The sequence below is a fragment of the Eutrema salsugineum genome, unplaced genomic scaffold (assembly GCF_000478725.1).
Source record: "Eutrema salsugineum unplaced genomic scaffold, Eutsalg1_0 scaffold_13, whole genome shotgun sequence".
Classification (NCBI taxonomy): domain Eukaryota; kingdom Viridiplantae; phylum Streptophyta; class Magnoliopsida; order Brassicales; family Brassicaceae; genus Eutrema; species Eutrema salsugineum.
This window is the reverse complement of record NW_006256885.1, coordinates 7,335,262-7,352,061: the sequence shown is the minus strand read 5'-3', so window position 1 is coordinate 7,352,061 and position 16,800 is coordinate 7,335,262. Positions and strand designations below refer to the sequence as shown.

At 37.9% G+C, this 16,800-nt stretch overlaps 3 protein-coding genes across 3 annotated transcripts; 2 read left to right on the top strand and 1 right to left on the bottom strand.

Annotated features, from left to right (window-relative positions):
• Positions 1-255: 255 nt before the first annotated feature.
• On the top strand, positions 256-11,739 carry LOC18023497 (uncharacterized protein At3g06530). Its single transcript, XM_006407872.2, has 40 exons — positions 256-415; positions 509-722; positions 805-900; positions 1,004-1,121; positions 1,204-1,377; positions 1,466-1,636; positions 1,804-1,859; positions 1,951-2,040; positions 2,138-2,286; positions 2,375-2,457; positions 2,538-2,666; positions 2,745-2,813; positions 2,916-3,084; positions 3,483-3,622; positions 3,705-3,791; positions 3,904-4,104; positions 4,258-4,450; positions 4,564-4,661; positions 4,762-4,905; positions 5,012-5,168; positions 5,407-5,540; positions 5,633-5,711; positions 5,789-5,951; positions 6,092-6,167; positions 6,301-6,471; positions 6,579-6,647; positions 6,729-6,833; positions 6,940-7,029; positions 7,228-7,445; positions 7,555-7,747; positions 7,823-8,005; positions 8,161-8,256; positions 8,354-8,421; positions 8,503-8,860; positions 9,051-9,266; positions 9,533-10,189; positions 10,273-10,682; positions 10,780-11,011; positions 11,111-11,281; positions 11,372-11,739. The coding sequence occupies exons 1-40, from the start codon at positions 256-258 to the stop codon at positions 11,600-11,602; spliced, it is 6,618 nt and encodes a 2,205-aa protein (XP_006407935.1). The 3' UTR covers positions 11,603-11,739.
• A 1,200-nt stretch (positions 11,740-12,939) lies between these two features.
• Positions 12,940-15,674, bottom strand: LOC18023496 (rab escort protein 1). The gene is made up of 9 exons (XM_006407871.2): positions 14,925-15,674; positions 14,686-14,808; positions 14,474-14,573; positions 14,353-14,391; positions 14,011-14,263; positions 13,841-13,916; positions 13,545-13,737; positions 13,366-13,449; positions 12,940-13,283 (listed from the first exon to the last, which is right to left on the bottom strand). Exons 1-9 carry the CDS (start codon positions 15,638-15,640, stop codon positions 13,179-13,181), a joined length of 1,689 nt encoding a protein of 562 aa, XP_006407934.1. The 5' UTR covers positions 15,641-15,674; the 3' UTR covers positions 12,940-13,178.
• Positions 15,675-15,987: 313 nt separating this feature from the next.
• LOC112088952 lies at positions 15,988-16,754 on the top strand. The gene is given in 4 exon segments (XM_024159519.1): positions 15,988-16,028; positions 16,141-16,163; positions 16,166-16,417; positions 16,420-16,754. Coding segments are annotated over 4 exon segments (651 nt in total).
• The last annotated feature ends 46 nt before the right edge of the window (positions 16,755-16,800 follow it).

The window sequence follows — 16,800 nt, the reverse complement described above, 5'->3', positions numbered from 1 at the left end:
TGAAACGTGATTTCATTAAAACTCAGGGGGTTTCCACTTTCCTTCTTCTTCTTTTTTACCGAGAGGTTTATAAGAGATTAAAAAAAGAGTATAGCATTCGTCAGACGACAAACAAATTAAAAAAAATATATAGAAAAGAATCGTTAAACCCTAAACCCACATTGATTTGTTTGTTCATCTTCTACGCCGCGCTCTTTCTCTCTCCCTGTCTGACTCATCTTCGATTTTCCTCTGGAAGAAGAAGCTTGAGCGAGCATGAGTTCTTCGCTAGCGTCGCAGTTACAGGCCATCAAGTCGGTTGTACTAGCCGATACAGAGCCTTCGAAGAGACCCTACACACGCCCTTCGATCCTCTTCAGTCCCAAAGAAGCAGCAGATTTCGATATCGAGTCAATTTACGAACTCGGACTTAAAGGTCTGTTATGGGTTTTGATTTATGCTCTTCTAGTAAAATGTAATTTCCATTGAACCAGCTCAGTGATTTTCCGTTTTTTTTTTGTTAATTCAGGTCTAGAAGTGCTTGGAAACAAAGATGAGAGGTTTAAGAACTTCATGAATGATTTGTTTAGTCATAAAAGTAGAGAAACTGATAGGGAATTACTGGGTAGAGAAGAAAATGCTCGGATTGACGCATCAATCAGCTCGTTTCTACGCTTACTCTCCGGTTATCTCCAGTTTCGAGCTTCCTTGGAGACCCTTGAGTATCTCATACGAAGATACAAGTAAGTTTTTCCTTATTACTATCTCTTTTGGACTTGCCAATGTATCTGTTCATCAAATTGTCCTAACTATTGGAATTTGTAGGATTCATATATACAATTTAGAAGATGTGGTTTTATGCGCTTTGCCATACCACGACACACATGCATTTGTCCGTATCGTTCAGCTGCTTTCGACTGGGTGAGCATGATTCTTTCATTCACTTCACTTTTGAAGTTGAAGACACTTATTTTTTTTTCAAATAGTGTTGTAATCATTGGCTTTCATTTCACTTGGAATACAGCAATACCAAGTGGAAATTTCTGGATGGTGTGAAAAATTCTGGTGCTCCACCTCCTAGATCGGTTATTGTTCAGCAGTGCATACGTGATATGCAGGTTTTGGAGTCCTTGTGTGACTATGTAAGTAGCTGTTATTTATTTTCCCTAAAGTGACTCTTAATCCCTATATTAAGCTGACGATCTGATTTCTTGGTTGTTGTAGGCATCTCGGACTAAGAAGTATCAGCCTTCAAAACCCGTGATCAGCTTCTCCACAGCTGTTGTCGTCGAGGTTCTAGGTTCTGTTGCAACGGTTGACGGTGATTTAGTAAAGCAAATTTTACCATTTGTCGACTCTGGTCTTCAATCTGCTGTGAAAGGGTGTTTAGATCAGCAGGTTTGTATGACGGAACTGCCAAATCTTGTCATTTTATTGATTTTGTTTCAGCGAGTGTGATTTTTTTGACATGTTTATTTGTTTCTAGGCTGGTGCGTTAATGGTTGTTGGGATGTTGGCTAACAGAGCCATGCTGAATGAAAATCTTATTAAACGCTTTATGAGGTCAATCATCGACATTGCTCGTGAACATGCGAAAGATTCCTCTGATCCTCATTGGCTTCGATTGTCATTTATGGCATTGATTAATTTTGTTCAGGTACAAGAACTTTCTGTTCTCATAAACATCTTAATTTTGATATCACTAATTTTTAAACTTCTAAATGTGATGTGAAACAAATTTCCTATTGCTTACTGAGAATTCTGTTACAACTGGTCGGTGTTGGTTTTTTTGAACTAATTGTTTTTTCGCTTGATCAACCACAGTTGCAATCTGTGGTCTTGATTCCAAAGAAAGTTTTGGACCTTTTAAAGGAAATAAGGTAGTCCCATATGAACCGTACTCCCTCCTTGGCTTAGTTTAATAATTGTAACTAAATTATTTTTTCTAACGAGGGCTTCAATTTCGTATAGGGATATTTCCGGTGTTCTTCTTGGATTATCCAAAGAGTTCAACATCAAGAGATTCCTGGCCGTGTTACTGGATTCTCTTCTTCTCTACAGGTGTGTATTTGACACACTGTTTGTTATTTTCCAAGCGGATGTATCTATATTATTAGTAATCATGTTTTGACTTACTCTCATCTGTATCTGTTTGCAGTTCTTCTGATGATCAATGTCGTCAAACTTTAGTTTCGATAATTGATAATGTTCCAATAAACAACTTGGTTGATCATTTGATCTCCAAGGTTTTCTCTATGTGTATGACACAATATCAGAAGAACAGTGATTTTACATCTTCTGCATCTGGTTAGTGACATGTCAACTACCGTGTCTTCCACTCTATTCTCTCTCGCAGCTCTCTTTATAATTGCCTTGGTTTGCAATTTAATTGTAGGGAGCTGGGCCAAGAAAATTCTGGTTGTTGTTAGAAATAAGTATCCTGTTGAATTACGTGCAGCAGTTCAAAAATTTCTGGAGGTCTGTAGTCCAAGTCTCGTTGACTTATTTAATCCTTTTGTCAGTTATGTCCCTTCTGAACCATCTAATTATTGCTGCAGGATACTAAAGTTCTTTCGAAGAAGGAGGATTTGAAGTTAGAGATTGTTTCTTGTATGCTGGATGGAAATACAGACATGTCCCAGCCATTCTTGGATTCGAAATTGTGGTTCCGGCTCCACCATCCCAAGGTTATATAAACTCTAGTCTTAGTTATGTTATTTTTTTTTCCTTTTTGGGCATGACTGAGCGCTTGTTTTGAATTGTAGGCTGCTGTACGTTGTGCTGCACTCTCTAGTCTTAACAGTGTTCTCAAGGCTGATAGATCTAAGGCAGAGGTATGTGTGGGGAGGGACTCATTCCGAATAATATTATGACTCCTTGCTACACACTTCTTGGCATCTGTCTAATCTTTTATTTCGTTGGCACTCTTCATCCAGAACCTTGTCACAATTCAGGATGCTATACTGCGCCAGCTTTGGGATGATGATCTGGCTGTTGTTCAGGCTGCCCTGTCTCTTGATCAGTTGCCGAATATAGTAACCTCTTCTAGTCTTCTGGATGCTTTGCTTCATGTGGTGAAACGGTGTGTTGGGATTCTGTTATCAGGTGATTAAAGATGCTCTGTTCTTCTCTTAACATGGTTCAGTGCTGTCGTCTAAAGTTTTATTTGCATATCAATAATAAGGAGTGTTGATCTTCAATGTGTCATCTGATTTATCATTTCCGCTAGCAGTAATACTTCGATTAAATTTTAGTGTGCTAACGTCAGTCAGATATGTTTTTTAGGCTGTACTGTCTTTAGGAACTTGAACTGCTCGGTCCATTTTCTTCTTGCGACACTTCCCTTTTGTGTTATGCATAATTTTAACTTCTGAATTTTTGGGAAATGCCTGGAGGAAAACTCTGTGTAGTGTCCTTATCCAGTTTCTTTTAAATATAAGGTTTAATGAAATATATATAATTGCTCCAATCAATTTATCTTGAATCAACATTTTTTGTTGCAGGAGTATCACATAATGCTCAACTCGCAGCTGATGTCGTTGCTTTGTCCCTTAAAATTGCCGTCTCAAGATTCTGTAATCAAGCAGAATCTACTGAGAAAGTCACCTCTGCAATGTTCCCATTTCTCTTGATTCAGCCGAAGGTTCTCTCGTTATTTATGTTATACAGTTATGGCCAAAGTCTATTTTACCTTTGCTAATTGTTGTAACCATGTTTGTGAATAGACTTGGAAATTAAACCTTCATGTGCTGAAATTGGGGAAGGATATTAACTGGCCACTTTTCAACAATCTTGTTGCTGATGATGGAATGGTAAATATGAGTTTACAATTTGTATATGCTTCATACCCCAAAATGCAATCAAAAATCATTTTGTGATTGTTGAATATTATTAAAATGTCATCTAAGAAACTCCTTTTTGCAGAAAAAGCTCCCTGATATCATGACTGGAAACATATCCTCAATAAGCATGGATATTATCAATAATTTGGGGGAGGCACTGTCCTTGGATCCTGATGAGCGTAGGATTGAGCTAATTGAGAGTGCTTGTAGCTTTAAGCTCTCTGAAGTATTGGAATCATGTGGCAGTATCAAATTGACAGAACAGGAACGCAACAAGTTGCAGGTTCGTCTTTACTTTCCTGTTTTTCATGAAAAATAATTCCACTTCTCCTTAATATTATAACTATTACTCTTGTCTAGTGTTGGCGTACGTGAGGCAGTTATATTTAATATACTATTGTTCTTTGTTTCTAAGATTTTATCTTATGTCATATAGAAGGGACTGTTGATCCGTGAAAGTGTGTCCGCATTGAATATGGAAATCGTTAACAAGCTGGTGGATGCGTTTATGATGCACCCTGGTGACGTTATTCAATGGCTTACTGTCAGTTGCCAAGATGCACCCTTGTCAAAGACGCTGTTTTTTATGATGTTGATGCAGTCATTGCTTAAGGTGTATTCTTCATCTGGTAAGGTTCAGTCCATGGTTTATTCGCTAACTATATATGATCATGTGTTTTCTATTTTTAAGTCCCGTAAAACCTTGATGTTATGTTAACGGCTGTGTTTTCCTTTTATTTAGACCCTAGTAAATTTTTGGACCTTTTTGAAATGTGCTTTCCTGCTTTAAAGACCGAGTGGGAAGAAGCTGAAGTTGCGGTTGATGTTTCTTTGAAAGAGGTATAGTTTTCTACTGGCTGATGTAGCTTGAGGTTTTGATAATTTACGATTGTTGCTTATTTTATTGTTAGATTTTGATGTATTTGCGTATTACTTGCAGCTGTCGAAAAGCAACTGCCAAGAACTCTTATATCAACTTTTTGACACTTCTGATTTTACTGCACTGAATTCAAAGCTTCTGATCTGCTTGTTTTGGAAGTTGGTCGAGTCATTCATTAAACTTGAACCGGCCCATGTCTCTTCGGTGGGTGATAATCAACTTGATCTGTTTACTATTTGGTTACATTGTAATTCTTGCTGCCCAACAAATAGCAATGCTCACAACTACATGCAACTTCTCCGTCGTTCAGGGTTTTAGCAGAAGGTTGTGTAGCGGACTTGAGGACATGTTTTTCTTTTTTGCAACAACTCGGTCACGGCATGTTTTCAAGGAACACCTTCACTACCGTGTGAGGGAAGCCAAAGTCTGTCCCGTTTTGTTTCTCACCCGACTTATATCACGAGAAGGTTTGCATGGAAATTTACATTTTCTCTAGTTATAACCACTTGAGCTTTTCTTTCTTTTCAAATGAATTCGTTTTTAGTCTCTTCTAGCATTCTGAGAGGTTTAGGTTTTATTTTTGATATTTCTCTCTCCAGCTTTATGCTGTTGGGAAATCAAAGGGCTCATAGAATCTAGTTGCTGATAATTCTTTCGATTTTATTCCATCTCCTGTTATCTTATGCTGTTCTCCTCTTCTTGCAGATGTTCCTCCTATGGTCCAAATTGATAGTCTCAACTGCTTTCTTTATCTTTGCTCCAACGGGAATAGTGAATGGTCGATTCAAATATTCTCTAGCTTTCCTGTCCTTTTGGTTCCCATGTCAAGTGATAATCAGGTGACACCTGAAGTTTTGTGTTTTTTATTATTGTATTACTCTTTGCATTATCTTCATTTTCTTAAACCCGTTTTGGTGCTTTCACTCTGTAGGACCTTAAAGTAGCTGCCATGAACTGCATTGAGGCGCTCTTCGACCTACGGTGTCGTTCCGACTCTAGTAAAAAGAATGGTAATCTTAGTTTGGCATTGGGTGTTTATGTTTTATCGTAACATTTGCTTTAATGCTCCTCTGAAATTTCAATCCAGGGAGTGCTGCAATCTGTAGTAATTCTTTCGATGAACTGTTGGGAATGATTGTTCAACAAAGGAGGCTTTTATTGTCGGACTATAAGTTTCTTCCATCCTACCTGACATCGTTGCTCAGTTCAACCCATAATGACTTACTAGTGCCAGTTGACCTGCAGAAAAGGTACTTAGCTGAGTTGTATACTTTTTTACTTCAAAACAGTTGTCTAAGGACGCATGGGCATATCAATTTATTTAGTCCATGCTTGAATGTTCTCTTCTCAAATTCCCTCAGTGTCGTCTTTTCTTGATTTTCATGTTCAGGTTTGATCAACCCACAAAAGACAATATCCTTTCCTTCATTTTATTGTGTGCACAAGAACTTCCTGCTTATGGAAAGGTGTGTTGCTGCTATCTTTCTTCTACATCTGTTTTCGGTTTCATTTCCTTTCATTTTGAAGATCTAAGTATCCTTATGGTTTGTGACATAATTTTTACCAAGTATAAAGACTCTTACCCATTTTCTTCTACAGCTAAGAGTCCTATCATTGCTAAAAGGTCTGGGCATCATGCTTCTGCATGATGAAAATGTTAAGACATTGTCTCAACTTCTTGATAAACGTAGTCAATACTACTTGAAATTGGACAAAGATTCCCAGCCAATATCTGACACTGAGGTCGCTTTATTGTGCCTTCTTCTGGAGGTAAATTCATTTTTTCTTGATTCCTGTCCTAGGAAAAGTTTACCTATCATTGCCTTCCACTTTAGTTTAATAGTAATCTTGCTTTTGCTTTTCACGGCCTGTATCAGTGCTCCATGATGCGTTCAGCGTCGTTTAAAGGGCAATCTGTTGATGATCATATACTGAACGCATTGAAAGTAAGAATTGTCCTTTCTTCGATATTTTTCTTGTTTTGTTGGATACTTTTTCGTTCCAGTCAAATTTGTTTACTTTTGCAGATGGATCGTGTGGCATCAGAACATCCTGCTGTTATATCTCCATGTCTTACTATTTTGGAGAAGATAAGCAATCAATTTTATGCTGAACTGAAAACCGAGGTTCAGGTCAGTCTTGGAATATAAAAGAAATGTCCTCTTCAATAGCTGGGTACCCTACTATATATATTATCAGGATCGTTTCAGAATTTCTTGATTGTTCTTTCTGGATCAGATTCGTTTCTTCCACAATCTGGTTTCTCTGTTTCGAAGTACAAATGGTAGAATACAACATGGTGCCAAAGAGGCTGTCTTACGCCTGAATGTATGTTCACTTTCCATTTATTTCTCGGTTTCGTCCTTGTCTTACTTTTTTTACTGTCTTTTTGATATATTATGTAAAAATTCTATCTTTATCCAGTTTAAAAAAACTTTTATGGAATAAGCGATACTTTAGTCCTTCAAAAAGTTTCTGCCAGTTGTATTTTGCTTTATTTACATGGTACGCTCAATGCTATTGCAGATTTCTTGTTCAACAGTGGTCCATGTCATTGATCATATCACTCAACAGGATAATCTTGTTATTGATTCTTTGAGCAAAAGAAAGAAACAGAAAAGAGATTCGAAGTCATGTTTAGAAGAAGATGTAAATGTTGTGGAACTTCTAAGAGGAGAAAAGGCTCTCTGTTTCATTGCCTCGTTACTTGACATGCTGCTTCTAAAGAAAGATCTAGCTCACAGGTTTCTTGAATTTGTATATGCTTATATTTGCATGTCCACTGTAGAAATGACTATCGGAGACATTTAGTTGCCCAACTGATATCTTATTATCTTTTTTGTTTTTGTTTAGGGAGTCCCTTGTAGGACCATTGTTTAAGCTCCTAGGAAGATCTAAGTCTAACGATTGGGTGCAAATTGGTTCTTCCGCTGAGGAAACCTCAGTCCAACCTCCTCAGGATGTTGCCTCCATATCTTCCATCCAACAGACAGTGCTCTTAATCCTGAAAGATATTTTTGATTCTCTGAATACGAATCCTGTGAAGGTATTCTCTAAATAATTTTGGGTTGATTAACAATATTCTTGCTTCTTTTCTTCTCTTAATTCACTTCTGATGCAGGCTGACATAACTAACGAAATCAATGTCAAAATGCTGGTTGAGTTTGCTCATTCATCAAATGATGGAGTTACACGGAACTATATCTTCTCCCTCTTCACATCTATTGTTCAAATTGTCCCAGACAGAGTCTTGGACCATATTATCAGCATACTTACACTTGTTGGTGAATCAACGGTGACACAGGTTTGTTACTTGATAGTCCATAACTTTCTTAGTCATGTATCAATTTCATTTTTTCCCTTAGACTCTTCAGTGATACATATCTTTCTTGGCACTCCCCGATATTTGGCAGTGACTAAATTTTCCTTAACTGATGATTCTTTATTTTTTATTTGTAGATTGATAGCCACTCGAAGTCTATCTTTGAGGGGTTTATATCATCGGTCATTCCATTTTGGCTGTCTAAGACTAAGAGTGAGGAGAAGTTGCTGCAGGTAATCTTTCCGTAATGTTTCGTTTTCCTTACTACAGTACTTTAGATGTGAATCATTTGTGGATTAATGTATCGTAATTTTAAATTTTTTTTTTCAGATTTTTGTGAACGTGTTGCCTGATATTGTTGAGCATAGAAGACGTTCGATTGTAGCTTACCTGCTGGGGTAATGTGTTGATGATAAAATCAAATTGGATATTGTGTTTTCTTTCTAAGAATACTGAATGACGTCCCTTTATTTCTGCAGAGTTATAGGTGAACAAAATGGCTTGCCTTCTTTGCTTGTTCTCTTATTCCAGTCCTTGATTGCAAGGAAAGACTCAGCTTGGCTTGGTAATGCCCAGAATTCTGAAAGGTTTACTTCCGTTGTTAAGAAGGAATGGGAGTATTCTTTTGCCGTGGAAATATGCGAACAATATTCTTCTTCGACATGGCTCTCAGCTCTGGTCACGCTTCTTCAAACTATCAGCAAAGACAGTTTTACTAAAGAATGTTTCTTTCAGATGCGGCTTGTCTTAGAATTTATATTCCAGAAGTTGCAAGACCCAGAATTTGCATTTAAGGTGTCACTTGAACCAAGAACTAATGTTTCAGATGGCATTCAGGTAAGGCCTCTTCCAATTTTTTGTTTTATTCAAATTGTTGTTACTAAACCTCTGTTTATCCTTGTGCATGTTGTTTCTTGGAAAATGAAAAACTCTATAGAATATATGGATTTTTTGGTACCTTGTTTCTCTTTTTGCGTGCTTTCTTAATTGCTGATTTCTTAGAAAGTACGTTTTGTTATTTTTTCAGCAAGAACTACAGGAGCTTATGAAGGGTTGTATGTTTCTACTGCAAGCTGTTGATTCCACAAACGAGAAAGATGTGACTTCGGCAGTTAGAAAGGAAATCAGAATGCGTATACATGATATCTTGATGACTGTTACAGGAGCCATGGATCTGTCTATATATTTCAGAGTTGTTACTAGCTTGCTTCAGCAGCAGTCGGACCGTAATGGGACAAAAAAGGTATACGCTATTACCATTTATTATTTTTTGTACTAGAGGAACAAGATAGAAGTTTTCATAGTAATTTCGTGGCTATGGTGATTGAACATATTTTCTAGCGGATGTTTTTTCTTCTGTTTACCTGGAAGTAGCATTGCCACACGAATTCCCGTGGGAAAGCACATATCCTTTGAAACCTTGATTAACTTAATCTTAATCGGGTTTTATGCTCATCGGCTTAATGGTTTGTTCTTTGATGCTAACGTTGTTATAATTTGTGAATGCAGATACTTGGGCTTATAAGTGAGAGAGCTAAGGACACCTCTTCTTCTAAACTGAAACACAAGAGGAGGCTCCCCAATCAAAAAAGAAGAAATCCTTGGCTTAATTTGGATGACGCTGCTGTTGAATCTTTTGGGAAGATGTGTGAGGAGATTGTGCATCTAATTGATGAGACTGATGATGAGTCAGGCGTTCCGGCTAAACGAGCTGCTATTTCTACACTGGAAGTTTTGGCTAGCAGGTTTCCCTCTGGTCATCCAATCTTCAGCAAGTGCCTTGCATCTGTTGCGGAAGGCATCAGCTCAAAGAATTTGGGAGTTTCTTCAAGCTGCCTTCGTACAACTGGTGCATTGATCAATGTTCTTGGACCAAAGGCGCTCGTTGAACTTCCACGCATAATGAAAAATTTGGTGAAACAATCGCATGAAGTATCTTCTGCATTGAAGAGTGGTGGAACTGCAACAGTCGAAGAACAGTTACTTATGCTGTCTGTTCTAGTCACTTTGGAAGCGGTGGTAGATAAACTTGGAGGTTTCCTAAATCCTCATCTTGGGGATATTATTAGACTCATGGTGCTACATCCTGAATATGTCTCTGACTTTGACAAGAATCTCAAGTCCAAAGCAAATGCCATTAGGAGACTCCTTATTGATAACATACCAGTGAGTTCTTCACAAACTTTTATGAATCTGATTTTTTTTCTTTCTGCTTGTAGTAGTGATATTAATAAAAACCCTTCTTCCAGGTTCGACTAACTCTGCAACCTCTTCTACGAGTATACAATGAGGCTGTTATTTCTGGGAATGCAAGTTTAGTGATTGCTTTTGATATGCTAGAAAATCTTGTTGCGAAAATGGATAGACCATCTATTGTTTGCAACCATGCGAAGATTTTTGACCAATGCTTAGTTGCCCTTGATATTCGACGTCAAAATCCAGCAGCAATCCAGAACATTGATGAAGCTGAGAGAAGCGTAACTAATGCAATGGTTGCACTCACAAAGAAGCTAAAGGAGTCTGAGTTCAAACCCCTCTTTATCAGGAGTATAGAATGGGCAGAGTCAGATATTGTAGACGGATCACGGAGTGAAAACAAGAGCATTGACCGAGCTATATCTTTCTATGGTCTGGTGAATAGACTCTGTGAGATTCACAGGTGAGTGACAATCACGTTTAGGAAGCTGTAATGCCCTTTACGTATGCTTCTGGAATATTGGGAAATTAACTTGAATATATCTTATTGTGGTATGCAGGTCCATCTTTGTACCATATTTCAAATTCGTGCTTGATGGTATTGTATTGCATCTCACCAGTGCCGAAACATCAGTTTCAACCAGGAAGAAAAAGAAAGCCAAAATTCAGGAAGCATATGACACTATCCCACCAAAAAGCTGGCATCTTAGGACACTGGTGCTGTCTTCCTTGAAGAATTGCTTTATGCATGATACTGGAAGCTTAAAGTTTCTCGACACAAATAACTTCCAGGTCATTGATCAACAACTTGTTTATGTTTTCTTGGATCAAACATCTCATCCTTTTTCTTGGAGTAACGGATTCTGATTCAAACTGTTTTCTTCTCCACAGGTGCTACTGAAGCCTATAGTCTCACAGCTAGTTGTTGAACCGCCATCTTCGTTAATGGAGCATCCATATATGCCATCTGTAGAAGAGGTTGATGATTTATTAGTTTCTTGCATAGGTCAAATGGCAGTAGCCTCTGGCTCTGACCTCCTATGGAAGCCGTTGAACCACGAGGTAACAACATAATCTTTAAAAACCTGTAAATTCTCACAGCTTTCGATAGACTTGTTGACTTCAACTGTCTTTAAAATCATGTTATGTCAGGTGCTAATGCAAACAAGGAGTGACAAGGTGCGTTCGAGGATATTGAGCTTGAGAAGTGTAAAACAGATGCTGGACAATCTGAAAGAAGAGTATCTTGTGTTGCTCGCTGAAACCATTCCATTCTTGGGTGAACTACTGGAAGACGTTGAGCTCTCTGTCAAATCTTTGGCTCAAGATATCATCAGACAGATGGAAGAGATGAGCGGTGAAAGTCTGGCGCAATACCTCTGAAACTAAAACCTTTGGGTTCCCATTTTTGATACGTTTTTTGTTTTTGTTGTTAAATAACTAAATATGGGATATATGAATTTATTATAATGTTAAACAACATTAAAACAAGATTTAATATCAAAATATTATTTCTAAAATATGACAGTTTGACTTTCTAAACTTTTATCACTTTATAACTTATAAACAGAATCTATAAATAGCATTTCTATCATTGGGAACAACAATTCCTGTAAAGAGCCAAAAGCAAAGAGTTTAGCCAATAAGACAATGCAAAACCATAAAAGAAGAGAATGGATCTACACAGAAAAAAGATTGAACTTTTCAAGCGAGCTAATTTTTTTTTTTTTTTTTGGATCATATGTAATCATATTTTTCCTTTTTCCATTCTTTTTGGATTATACAGTAAAAAAGATAAAAGCAAATATATAAAGCTCATGAATCACTAGCTTTAGACACCAAAAATTTTGGGCATCATTTGTGCAAACTATTTTTTATAATACAATGATAATTTTAAATTTGTTGGATAATATGTTTATTTGACTATGATTGTTTTAACGCGTTCGACGTGTAAAAGCGAGTACCAATCTTCCTTACTATAGAACAAGCGAGTCTTTCTATAAAATCCGGCTATAGAACATCCGGCTATGGAACATCCATGGTGGAATAGAACAAGTGGAGGAGAAGGAGAGAAAAAGCAAGTGAGAGAGGTGAAAGAGAAAGAGAGAGAGGTAGAAATCCCAAAGATGGTCTTGTAGTAACATGTATGATATTACTATAAACTCAGCAAATTTTGATTTTTCTCTTCTTGTGATTATCTATCCATGTGATGTGACTAATTACAAGACAATATATTTAATCTTTTTTTCTAAAAATAAAGTAAAAAAAAGAAAAAAAAGAACAAAAGATATAAATAACCTATCTCTTCCACCAAATTTTAATCTCCATGGTCGATGCACCTAAACAAATACCAAATGTTACTTGATCAGCTTCATATTCGACATGTTTTTACAAATACTTGAAGATTTTATATAACCATTAGCAAACCAAAAAAAAAAGTCAGACGACAACTAACTAGCATGATGGTTTAGTTGTTGAAAATTGCTCTATCAATTACTAGAAAAAGGAATTTGATATGTTTATTTTTGTTATGTCGACCAGTATAAACATGTTAAATGGTTAGAAAAAAAAACTATTAACACTTAAAAATAATATTAGTTCAGGTTCTTCAATATAAATTCACTCAATGCAACAACGTGATTAAAAAAGAAAAATTATCAGTTTGTCGCTATTAAAATTCTTACCAAACTTGTTGTTAATTCAATGAAATGTCTGGGAAATTTAATGTGAATTTTTTTTTTTAACAAACTTGTTAGTTTCTGTACCTTACACCACTTATATAATTGAGTACAAAAAATGAAGATGAACAATATCTTAATTGTACATGAAAATACGGGAATACCAATAAAAAAAAAAAAGAGACACAACCGTGAAAAATACACTTGCCTTGGTGCACTTAACTATATGTTGTGACAAAAAGCGTCACGTAATAAAAAAAAAAAAGGTGTGGTTTCTTTGATCAATCTTCAATTTCAACACCACCACTCTTTTCCATTTCCGCTGGGTTCTCTGGTGAGGCCTCTTCTTTAAACAATTCATCACTCCCCATGAATTGTTCATACAGCTACCAAATCCAAGATGATATGTTACATAAAGTTATCAAGTCATAACTTAATGAGATATGATAACAGAGTTTGGTAACTAACCTTCACGGCTGATTCCACAATCTCATTGTAGTTCAAATTTCCATCAGGACTAGACGCGGAACTGATACTACCTCCAAATTCACCCTGATCCAAATCAAACTTTGATTTAGTAAGATTACATTACCACGGTCGAAATGTGTAAGTCATGAAGCGATAATGTTCCTAATCACATGCCACACCTTGACCAGCTCTTGCACGTACAGTGCTCTCCAGAGTACAACAGGTTTTGTTTCAGCGGTGTCATTCTCAACTACTGAATCGCTTTGAAGATTCTCAGGAAGCTGCGGTCTAATGAGCGTACTCATGGCTGATAACAGTGCTGTTTTCCCTCGATCATCGTTGTCACACAAACTTGAAAGATATAAAACATGCCTGCAGCAGCAAAGATATGTCTCAGGGAACAATTATAGAGAAGCAAATGGAAAGAAACGCAAGGAAAAGGGCAAGGATCATCTTTGGCTCAACCACAACTTACATGTCAGCAGGACAAACCGCTAAACCACTACCAAGCTGCAGAACCCGAATCGCAGTTAGCTGTTCAGGAAACAAAGCTAAGAGCAAAAAAACAGTAAGAGTAGATCTATCAATACGCAAATGAAGATATACCTAAACAACTAACTAGTGGGTCTTCAAACTCTATCTTACATTTAGGTGGATATACGACAAGAGCGTTGGATATATCAGCTTTCACAGAACCTCTAATGATACATATCCCTCTTGCTATTTTCGCCTTACTGCTTATCGCCTTTGGGACAAGAACACGAAGAGTTTCCTTATGCTGATCTGTCAATGACGACAGTGACTCCAATCCCACAGTAAGACATGGATCCAGAATCAACTTTTGGCTGAATATCTCTTGACCCGAAGCTAGTCTAACTCCTTTGTAACCCCCAGTTTCCTGCAAAAAAGTTAGCACAATCAAGTAAGAATCAGTTGTCAAGCAAACCAATTGAACATATCTTTGGTAGCAACAGTCGACTCACTTGCCTTGTCAAGAAGCAGAGCAGTAATAGGCATCCGGAGAACCTGTTCATACATATACATACCAGATAAGTAACAAATTCGCAAGCAACTCAGTGCACAATGCAACAAATTGCTCGAAGCGTACATAGATGCATCCTTTGACAGCAGCCCGGCGACAAAAGGCTTGTGGGAGTTCCCCTTGTCCATAAATTGGGTATATCAACGCCCCAAGTGCATTAGAGAATCTAGAGTAGAGAACAAATGGGAGTTCAAAGACAAAATTACACAGAGTATATAACCAATGCGAACGGCGATCAGATATTCAAAAGAGCCAAGAATGAGAGGATGATGAGTGACCTGCCCATAGATGTAATGTATAGAGCCAATCGATCTATGCCATCTCTGGTCTTGAGTAAATCTCCACAAGTTTCCGTATTGTCTTGATCATAATCTAGCATCGCAATGGCATACAAGATGATCCTACACAGACGAAGAAGAAGAATCAAAGCCTTGTCGCCGGCGTTTTCTTGAGAAACAAAAGCTGCTAAGCAGACATATATGCATAGAGCTGCGACTAACGGAGAAGGAGGCCATACGATTTGATTTTGGGTGGCAAACGCATCTTCGCCAAGAATTCCACAAATGGACTCTCCATGTCTTCCTCCGATATACTGACTGTCGTCTCATCGCTTTCGATTGACGAAGCCAAGTGTGCCTGAACAAGCTTGAAGAATTTCATCAGCTGATTCTTCTCCAACAGAGTCAAGCTCTTGTCCTTGAATATCGCGGCTCTAGAATCCGGCACATTTCGTAGCTCTCCGCTCGAATCCCCGACGAAGCTCGCGTCGATGCTCTTGAACTCAACGTAATTGTTGGATCCTGATTTCAGCATGAGGTTAATGGATTCATCGGCACAGAAGATAACCCTAGGACCGCACAAGTCAACGTTAAATCTTCTCGAGTGTTCTTCGAGGATCGCCGGTTCGAAGCTCGAAATCTCGACGGAGGAGTACAAGGACCGGTTAACGAGATCGACGGAGAGGAAATCATGACTGATTGACGGCGGAGATGGAGATGAAGATGATGTCTGCGGCGGAGGAGAATCGGAGTTTGAACGAAGGAAAGAAGATAGATCGGGAAGAGAAAGGGAGGCGAAGTGAGAGCCGTAGAAAGGGTTAGGGTCGAGGTGGAGAACAGAACTACCGGAGGAGGAAGCGGCGGCGGAGAGGACGGACTCGGAAACTCCGGTGCCGACGACAATGAGATCGTAGTTAGTAGGATCAAGCGGCGGATAGGGAGGGAGTTCGCTCATCGTTGTTCGAACCAGTGGGTATCAAAACTCAGACTTTACCCTGTGCGGCTGAATAATCGGAATATGGTGGGACTACTACGATTTACACAGTCACCTTTTTTTAATTTTTAATTTTTTATAATTTTGAAAAAGTTAAATAAATATGAGTTAAAATCTAGTTCAGTAATTAATTAGACGTTAATGCTCCACAATAAAATAGAAATTTTACTATATTAAATTTATCCTTTTTTCTTGGTTTACAAGAAAATAAGTAATTTCCTTTTAGCAGTAATGTTAACTTTTTTGGGTGCAAATGTTAAGATTCCTTTTAGTAGTAATGTTAACTTGTTAAGTCTAAAGCTATAAATATGTATGTATATATATATGCTCAGAAGAGAGCAATAAACAAGTTTGTCAGAATATTAGATTCAACCTCTTTTCTTTTTTAATATTCTAAGAACAAATTTCACGTTTCTGGTTCAAAATCACAAAATTTCAACATTCTATGTGATTGTAAGCAGAGGAATATGGTACGTAATGACTCTTTCCCGCTCTTTGGCCTCTCCGTATCACTCAATCTTCTCTGGCCACCGGGAGAGTCAAAGTCTCGGTTCCTCAGGGACGGTGCGGTTAGTGCCACAACATTCTATGCAGTCACGCTGCTCAGATGTCTCTTCTTCACTGATCCTCCCTCTCCCTGCTACAAGGAGTTTACCACATCGAAGGAGAGGTATCTTCAGGGTCGGTTCTCGATTATTGCCTTACATGCAGTCATCGTTTTGCCTCTTATATATATAATGTGTTGATGAAACGGGTTGTGTTATCCGCGTCCTTATTCACCATCTCGTTGTTCACTGGAGGGATAGGGCTTATCCAGCTCTCGGATAATAAGCTTAGGATGGAGATGAGACGTGGTTTCCTCACGCTCTTCCTCGGATGGTTGTTTTGTCTAGTTGGCATCTATATGCTTTGTTCATACGACATACACAGTACTCAGGAGGGGCGGTCATTTGAAATTGCTATAGTTTGGTCAGTGGATGATTATGTGTTGTTTCATTTTTTATTGGGAGGAGGGCGACAAGGTGGACTTGGGCACTTGCTCTGCCGCTTCTGTTCTTGTCTGATAAGCTTATGACTGACTTTTTTGGTCTTACGATCTGGTTTCATGTTTTACTTTGTCT